At 48.9% G+C, this 8,509-nt stretch overlaps 2 protein-coding genes across 2 annotated transcripts in view; both read right to left on the bottom strand.

The window, feature by feature from the left end:
* Positions 1-1,112: 1,112 nt before the first annotated feature.
* RPL10A (ribosomal protein L10a) lies at positions 1,113-2,319 on the bottom strand. The gene is made up of 4 exons (XM_023512843.1): positions 2,279-2,319; positions 1,874-1,948; positions 1,706-1,786; positions 1,113-1,359 (listed from the first exon to the last, which is right to left on the bottom strand). The coding sequence occupies exons 1-4, from the start codon at positions 2,281-2,283 to the stop codon at positions 1,128-1,130; spliced, it is 393 nt and encodes a 130-aa protein (XP_023368611.1). The 5' UTR covers positions 2,284-2,319; the 3' UTR covers positions 1,113-1,127.
* Positions 2,320-3,315: 996 nt separating this feature from the next.
* FANCE (Fanconi anemia complementation group E) overlaps positions 3,316-8,509 on the bottom strand; it is a 15,857-nt gene continuing 10,663 nt past the window's right edge. The window contains exons 8-10 of the mRNA XM_003789126.3: positions 7,495-7,561; positions 4,912-5,037; positions 3,316-4,248 (exon numbers count right to left, since the gene is read on the bottom strand). Coding sequence (XP_003789174.1) covers positions 4,147-4,248; positions 4,912-5,037; positions 7,495-7,561 — 295 coding nt within the window. The 3' untranslated portion in view covers positions 3,316-4,146. The remainder of the gene's footprint in view (positions 4,249-4,911; positions 5,038-7,494; positions 7,562-8,509) is intronic.

The raw sequence follows: 8,509 nt of genomic DNA, 5'->3' as shown, positions 1-8,509 counted from the left end.
CCTCCCAAGTAGCTGGGACCACAGGCACCCACCACAATGCCTGGCTATTTTTTGGTTGCAGCCATCGTTGTTTGGTGGGCCCAGGCTGGATTCGAACCCACTACCTAACCTTAGGTGTATGTGGCTGGCGCCTTAGCCACTTGAGCCACAGGTGCTGAGCCGATACCCAGTCTTTTAACCCTTCCCCACACTCATGCTATTTCTAGTGATTAGTTTCATCTTCTGCACTTAACTGGTCCTGAAACCTAGTCTGAGAGACCAGGCTGACCCACAATCCACACCATCTCCATTGTGCAATGGATCCTGGGGTAAAATTGGCCTGGGCTCAAATTCTGCCTTGCTTCCTAGCTGGAAACCTTAGGCATGTAACAAATGGGGACATTTTCCCATCTGTAAAGCATGTCTAGTATAACTGCCTAAACCGCGCTTCTCAACCTGTGGGTCGCAACCCCTTTGGACTATATTAAAGATTCACGGCATTAGGAAGATTGAGAACCGCTGGCCCAAACCATGCACAGGGGGAACATTAAAAAGAAGTAACTAAACTGGAACTCAAGAAGCAGAAATTCCCATTCATAACTCACCAGCACCTGGCAAGACAACTTCAGGGAACCTCTCTGTTCAAACAAAACCAATGCCTGCTTTCACCACCACCCCTGCCTTACATAATAGAATCCTCAAAACAAATCTAAAACAAACCATCCATGAAGCTAAAATTTACCCATTCAGGCCACCTAACCAACACAGCCCTTTTATGGTTCTACCCCTCATCAACTAAAAGTCAAAATGGCGCGTGGGCACAGCAGTTCACACCTGTAATTCTAGCACTCTGGGAGGCCAAGGCAGGTGGACTGCTTGAGCTCAGGACTTCAAAGAAACCAGCCTGAGCTAGAGCCAAGACCTTGTCTCTGAAAAAGATAAATAAATAACAAACTGGGTGTTGTGGCACATGCCCATAGCCCTGGCTACTCTGGAGACTGAAACAGGAGGATCACTTGAGCCCATACTGAACCAGAGCAAGACTGTCTATAAATCCCAGCTAATCAGAACTGTTTGAGCCCAAGAGTTTGAGATTGTGAGCTATGACACCACAACACTCAACCCAGGATGACAGAGTGAGACGAGTCTCAAAATAGCACATATAAAACGGCAAAAAGCACTCCCATGCAAACCGCTGGCGCCCCCATCCCCAGTATAAAACTGCACTGACCCAGCTTCTTGACCAGCTTCTTGTTTTTGTTCAGTTTCTTCAGCGCCTCGATGTCCATGTGGGGTATGTCCACGGCCTTGGCCTCGTCACAGTGCTGCTGGTCCCCCAGGACACACACTGAGAACTTAGGACGGGGAGTGGACTTAAGCCTGCGTTTTAGGAGACAGAAAAGATCATGGCCAGCTCTGTGTAGTGAGAGCAGGTGAAGGTCTATGAGTCAGTCACCCAGCCTTACCCAGAGCATCCACATTCACCAACAGCTAGCCTGGCTTCTCAAGACTAGCCGGCGGGTTTGGCCAAGGCCTCCCCTCGCCTCCCCTCATGTTTTAAGACCCAGGGTGGGGGTCCGTCCAGCCGCGCCTGCCGGAGCAGAGGGTCTGAACTACCCTGGCACGTCAGTACCGCACGCGCCCGCCTCGGCCTCGGCAAGAGCCTGAAGGGGAGGAGTCAGACGCCAGGGCACTGAGGGCTGGGTGGGGTCAGAACGGGGCCAACCTGACGGTGCCAGAGAAGCGTTTGTCCTTCTGAGGATCATAGTTCTTCAAACTGATCTGCAGTTCCACCGTTTCCAAAAACCTTAGACAAAGGGACAAAGTTAGCTGGCCGCCAGCTCTTCCATACCGCCCCGCCCTGCCCTGCCCGCAGCGGGGAGTCCGCACTCACTTCCGGCGCTTTCGCTGGTTCCCGTGCAGGACTTCTCGCACCGCCTCGTACAACGTGTCGCGGGAGACTTTGCTGCTGCGGGAGAGAAAGCAAAGCGCGCTCAGGACGAAGGCGCCGCGGGGTCCTTACCCTCGGCGGGCTTTGAGATGGACAGATGGCCCACGACACACTCCACCCGGCATTGCTGCTAAAAGTGCGGCGACAAGGCCCCAGAACCAGATCCACGACCCGGATCTCCTGGGAGCAGACCTGGCGAGAATGGAAACAAGCAGGCCAACCTACTGCAACATATGATCCGAGACAAACAAGCGCAAGGACCCCCGACTCAACGTGCAAAGTCCCCATCCCTGGCGAGGCCCTTGGAGATGGCAGATGTACGCGGATAACCTTCTCAGCACCACTCACCTCATGGCTGCTCACGCCGCGATAACCGGAAAAGAGACTAGGGTGGCCCGTGCATACGCACAAATAGTCTCCCTGATCTCGCGAGAAATGCCTCGTTCTCGTGGCCTATCACCGGTGTGTGGTCAAGTCGCTCAGCCCGAGGAGCGCCGCCGCCGGCTGCCGCTGGAGGGTGCTGCCGCGCAAAGATGCCGGGACTTTCAGCGATCCTGAGTGCCTCCACCCACCCTGGGTATATCTCCATTCAGGCCAAAGCCGCTGCGCTCCGCTCCTCGGGTCCAGGGCTCCAGCTTCAGGAGTCACACATACGGTGCCTCCATGACTGTTGACAGCGTGCAATTCCAGCACGTTTGTCTCTAAATTTCTCTCTGCTTACTCCCTCCCGCCCTCCACACCAGCTTCTAAAATACTTTCTTGTGATACTTCTCCATCCTTCAATGTGTGCAAGTGGAGATGACCCCTGAGAAGTCACCAGCTGACACTAAGCCAGCTCAAAAGCAGGCTTTATTTTTAGGCCTGACCTCCCTACCTCAGCATCTTGCACTAATTTGGACTCCTGGAGTAAGGGAAATGTCAAGGTAAGGGAAATGTCAAGAAGTTTGGTTCCTTGCCACATCTCCTGCAGCGCGGAAGACCTGGGAAGTGAGCTTTCATTTGATAGTTAACCGAAAACACTATGTATTAAGTGATTACTGTGAACAAGGCACCTACTAGGTGCTACAGAAATACAGAGATATAAAACAGGACCACAGGACTCAGCACCAGTCACATACACCAAAGTTGGCAGATTTGAACCCGGCCAAGGCCGGGTCAGGGCAGCTAACCAACAATGATAGCTGCAACAAAAAATAGCCGGGCCTTGTGGCGGGCACCTGTAGTCCCAGCTACGTGGGAGGCTGAGGCAAGAGAATCGCCTGGGCCCAGGAGTTAGAGGTTGCTGTGAGCTGTGATGCCACAGCTCTGTACTGAAGGCGACATAATGAGACTCTGTTTCAAAAAAAAAAAAAAAAAACACAAACAGGACCACAGCATAGCACATCTATAATGTCTTTATTGTCCTTTCCTCTGCCCAGTGGGTCCCATCCTCTTGTCAGCCATAGCCCCAGGAGCCCTTCAGATCCCTCCTCAAATGTCATCTGCAAAAAACCCTTCCTGAACTCAAACTGAGACACACACCTTTAAGCTCTGTATTCCCACCTACCTGCCTGCCCAGTGTTCTCTGCCTGCATCACTTACTCAATAGACAGCTCCCATAGGGCTGGGGTGGGTGGCATCACACATTGTCTGGCCTACAGATAATGAATGAACTTCAGACCTAACACTCTACCATCTTCCCTTCACCAGAAAAAGGAAGCCCCTTGTCAATGAGCGGGAGAGTGGAAGAAGTTGGGATGGGAAGGCAGACACTGCCTCTAATAAGACATTGAAGTTCCTGCTTTTCAGTAAATACAATTGATAAATAATAATTCAAACCAGGAAACAAAAATACAGAGGACCATAACATACACCCAAGAACAAGAGATTGGTGCTGAGCACACAGGTGCTACAGATGTCCTAAAACATCATACTCTGGGTCTGCTGGGGACTACTAAGGCTTACTGGAAAGTTTCTGTCCCTGTAGTCTGAGACTTGACAAAAAGTGATCCCAAAGCCAGCAGCCCTTGAAAATATAGCTCATCCAGCTCCTTTGGCCCAGAAGCTGGCTGGGAAGCCAAGATGTCCTCTCTGCAGCCCAGAACACAGAGATAGTTGGTCCCTGGAATGGCCAGGATCAGCCTTTACCCCCAGACAAGGGGTCAGGGAAAGATGGTCAAAGAAGAAATGTCCTTCAGGTAGCTGGTGATGGAGGAAGATGGCCTCTTTCTGCATAGTCAGGGGCCCAAATGTCTCAAGGCAGCCTGAAGAGACTTCCTCATGAAGGTGGTGTTGGGCTCTAGGGCCACAGCCAGGCTCAGCCTCTGGATCTCAGTAATCTGGGAAGAAGAAAGAATCTTGTCAGGACTCTAGCAGCTGATCCCTCCCATCTCCCCCCAACCTCATGGGCTCTGTTTAGGAAGGAGAGAGGAAGGGAGCATGGGGGATGAGGAGAGGAGACTCCTAAGCAATCTAATCTCACTATTTTCACCATGGTTAACCAACCAAGGATTCAGGTGGACCTGGAGTCAAATACTAGGTACGCAACATACTCAGCTGGCTACTTTAATATAGTTGACAATTATTGGGTGTCTAGTATGTGGCATTTATATGCATTACTTCATATATGCACATACGTATACTTCATATAATCCTCACAACCCTCCCAATTTTACAGACCAGGAAACTCAAGGTTTAGACACTGCTACCTTCCTTTTGGGCCAAGCTTTTTCTTCTGACATGGTGCTACATGTCACAGGGTTGGGGGACAGAGTCAATTCAAGGTCCTTGCATTATAGTTCCTGCCAGTTTCCCAATGCCCCACATACCAACTGGTCCAAAGAGGTGCTGGCTAGATGAACCAACTCCTAAGCAGGCCCATTTCCCAGTCCTGGCCGTAAACTCATAGTTTCTCTAATGCTCAAGATTTTATCCAAGGAAAACACATCTGTACACTACACTCTTGTGGCAGGACCAGCCCCCATGGCCCTATCAACACTCACATCGGCCTGGTACTTGGTCATCACTGTCAGCATCAGCTTGGCATAGGCCACGGAGGTGGTGGCTACCAGCCCCTCTTTGCAGAGCTTCTCCATCAAAATAGCAAACTTCTCCGGAGTCATCTCCACCTGCACACGTTGAGGGATGAAAAGTATCACAAGAAAGGCCTGGGTTCTTCCCTCAGCCAGCCCTGGATCCAATTCTCAACTCTTCTACTTTCTAGCTGGATGACTTTGGGCAGATCACTTAACCAAGCAAAGCCTCAGTTTCCATATCTATACAATGAAGCCCTAAATATTAAACTCTGAAGACTGTGAGAAGGATTAAAGACAGAGACAATGTACATAAAACCTGATACACAGGTCTCAGAAAATGGTGGCTACTATTACAAAGGCTCAGATTAGGACTAAGGGGAAGCCAAAGATCTCTAGTCTGGCTCAGTGATTTAACAAATAAAGGAGAGAAAGGTCCCAAGGGACACTGCCAGCATAATAACCTAGCTCTTCATAATAACAGTTTAATAAACACTATAATTTAATAGGCATAGGCACCATTCTGAGCACTTTATAGCAGTTAACTCATTTAGATCTCACCCTAGTCTTATGTGGTAAGTGCTATCATAACTCCTCTTTTGTAGATGAGAAAACTGAGGCATAAAGAAGTTTAGTCAATTACCTAAGATATAAACAAATGAGGCAGAATTTTAGATACTGATACGAAATAAGTACCAAAATATACTGTTAAGTAAAAAAAGCTAGATATAGAGAACACTAAGCTTGGTGTGTTATAATCTACATACAACACAGGCATGGTCAGGGTTGGGTGTGGTGGCTCACACCCATAATCCTAGTACTCTGGTAGGTCAAGGCAGGTGGATTGCCTGAGCTAACAGGTTTGAGACCAGCCTGAGCCAGAACCAGACCCCGTCTCTAAAAAATAGCAGGGCATTGTGGCAGGCATGTGTAGTCTCACCTACTTGGGAGGCTGAGGCAATTGAATCACTTGAGTCCAGAAGTTTGAGGTTGCTGTGAGCTATGATGCCACAGCACTCTACCCAAGGCAACAAAGTGATACTGTCTCAAAAGAAAAAAACATAGGGGCTTGGCGCCTGTGGCTCAAGTGGCTAAGGCGCCAGCCACATACACCTAAGGTGGCGGGTTCGAATCCAGCCCAGCCGCCAAACAACAATGACGGCTGCAACCAAAAAAAATAGCCAGGCATTGTGGCGGGCGCCTGTGGTCCCAGCTACTTGGGAGGCTGAGGGAGGGGACTCGCTTGAGCCCAGGAGATGGAGGTTGCTGTGAGCTGTGGTGCCACAGCACTCTGCCCAGGGGGATAGCTTGAGCCCCTGAGCCCCCAGAGTTTTTTTGGCTCTGTCTCAAAAAAAAAAAACATAGGGTGGCAATTCAAACACGTTTCCATATACAGTAGAACCTTCATAGTTGACCACTTTCCTGCACTGACCACCTCCTTAAGTTGACCTAATTTTCACAGACCACCCATGCACCACATGTACATATCAGCACAGTAAGGATAGTTCCTTATGTTGACCACCTCCATATGTTGACCAGTTTGCTAGAGTCCCTTGGATGGTCAACTTACAGAGGTTCTACTTTATTTATGGCATCTCTCAGAGGGTTCCCCTGAAAACTACTAACACTAGCTAGCCCTGGGAGGGGAATCTGGATGGCTGAGGGAGAGAAATAAGGGAGTATTTTTCACTATATCCTTCCTGGCTTTTAAAATTGTGAATATATGGCTCAGGGCCCCGTAGCTCAGTGAGTAGGACACTGGCCACATACACCGAGGCTGGCACATTTGAACCTGGCCCAGGCCTGCTAAACAACAATGACAACTGCAATAAAAAAACAGCTGAACATTGGAGCAGGTGCCTGTAACCCCAGCTACTTGGGAGGCTGAGGCAAAAGAATCGCTTAAGCCCAAGAGTTTGAGGTTGCTGTGAGTTGTGATGCCATAGCACTCTACCAAGGGCGACATAATAAGACTCTGTCTCTAAATAAATAAATAAATAAATAAAATTGTGAATATATGTATCTATTACCTATTCTTTTTTTTTTTTTTTTTGAGACAGAGCCTCAAGCTGTCGCCCTGGGTAGAGTGCCGTGGCATTATAGCTCACAGCAACCTCAAACTCCTGGGCTCAAGCGATTCTCCTGCCTTTGCTTCCTAAGTAGCTGGGACTACAGCTGCCCGCCACAATGCCCGGCTATTTTTTAGTTGCAGCCATCATTGTTGTTGGAGGGCCCAGGCTGGATTCGAACCCACCAGCTCAGGTGTATGTGGCTGGTGCCTTGGCCGCTTGAGCCACAGGCGCCCAGCATCTATTACCTATTCAAAAATAAAATTAAATTGACACATACATCAAAAAATCACAATCCAAGGACCTACAGCTAATAAGAGGTGGAGCTAGACTGACCATGCAGTCAGCTAGCTGTTGCTGGCTTACAAGCCACTGTCACAGGGCACCTTCCATCACTAAAGGACTCAGAAACCCAAGAGCCCCACATTCCTCCACAGCATGAGGGCACTTCTTTGTCCACTCTTCCCTTAGGTGGCCTGCTCACCTGACGCTCCAGGAGTGACTGCAACACCAAGAAAGTTTCCTCCTTCCAAGGCAGCTCCAAGATCTGTCTTCAAAGCAGAGGCCTCAGTAAGAAAAGCCCAACTTCCCACCTGAGCCTGGGTATCTACTGCTGTAAATCCTCACAGCAGGGCAAGGCCAACAGAGAGTAGTCAGAGCCCTTCTGATGCTGGTGGCAGCCCCAGTAGCTAATGCTGCAGAGTCCATACGAGTGCCAGGAAAGTCACAACCCCAATACCCAAAGAAGCTGACAATGAAGGATTTGGTAGTGAGATCAAAAGTAGTAAAAAGGGTAGATCATGGGAGTGAGATCAGAGGTAGTAAAAAGATCCCCTAAAAAATAACTAGGAGTGTCTCTGAACCCTTAATGAATCCTCAACAATAAAAATAATAAATAACTAGGAGTAGAGAGTGTATCCTGAGAACAAAAGGTGGAGATTCAGAGACAAGGAGGATGGTGGAGTGAGATGACACATATAAGTCTTCCTAGAGGAGGTGAGCCTTTCTTGCAGAGCCCAACCCGTGTGATGTCCATTCCAGCTGTGCTTCCTGTTCCACTGCACTGTCCTCACCTTGTTTAAAAAGGCAGGATGTGCAGTGGAAACAGTGGGTGGCTTTTTAGGTAGACAGACTTGGGTTTGACCCCAGGCTTTATCACTTGCTGGCTGTGTGACCTTTGCCAAGTCCCTGAACCTCTGAGCAGTTTTTCCCTCTTTAAGGCAGCAGCAGCATCTATAATACAAGACTGCATGAAGACTGACACTTTAAAGCACAGAGAAAGTACTCAATACATGGAGGCTGATAATATTTCTGAGGCTGTTCTATTCTTTTGTTGTTGTTGTTTGTTTTATATTTTTTGAGACAGGTGGAATGCCAGGGCATCATAGCTCACAGCAACCTCCAACTTGGGCTCAAGCAATCCTCTTGCCTCTGTTTTTGTTTTTAGTAGAGATAGGGTCTTGCTCTTGCTCAGGCTAGTCTCAAACTCTTTTTTTTTT

This window comes from Otolemur garnettii, unplaced genomic scaffold, assembly GCF_000181295.1.
Source record: "Otolemur garnettii isolate 467f Iridium unplaced genomic scaffold, OtoGar3 scaffold00031, whole genome shotgun sequence".
NCBI lineage: Eukaryota > Metazoa > Chordata > Mammalia > Primates > Galagidae > Otolemur > Otolemur garnettii.
The sequence above is the reverse complement of the archived record's forward strand: the minus strand, read 5'-3'. Positions and strand labels throughout refer to the sequence as shown.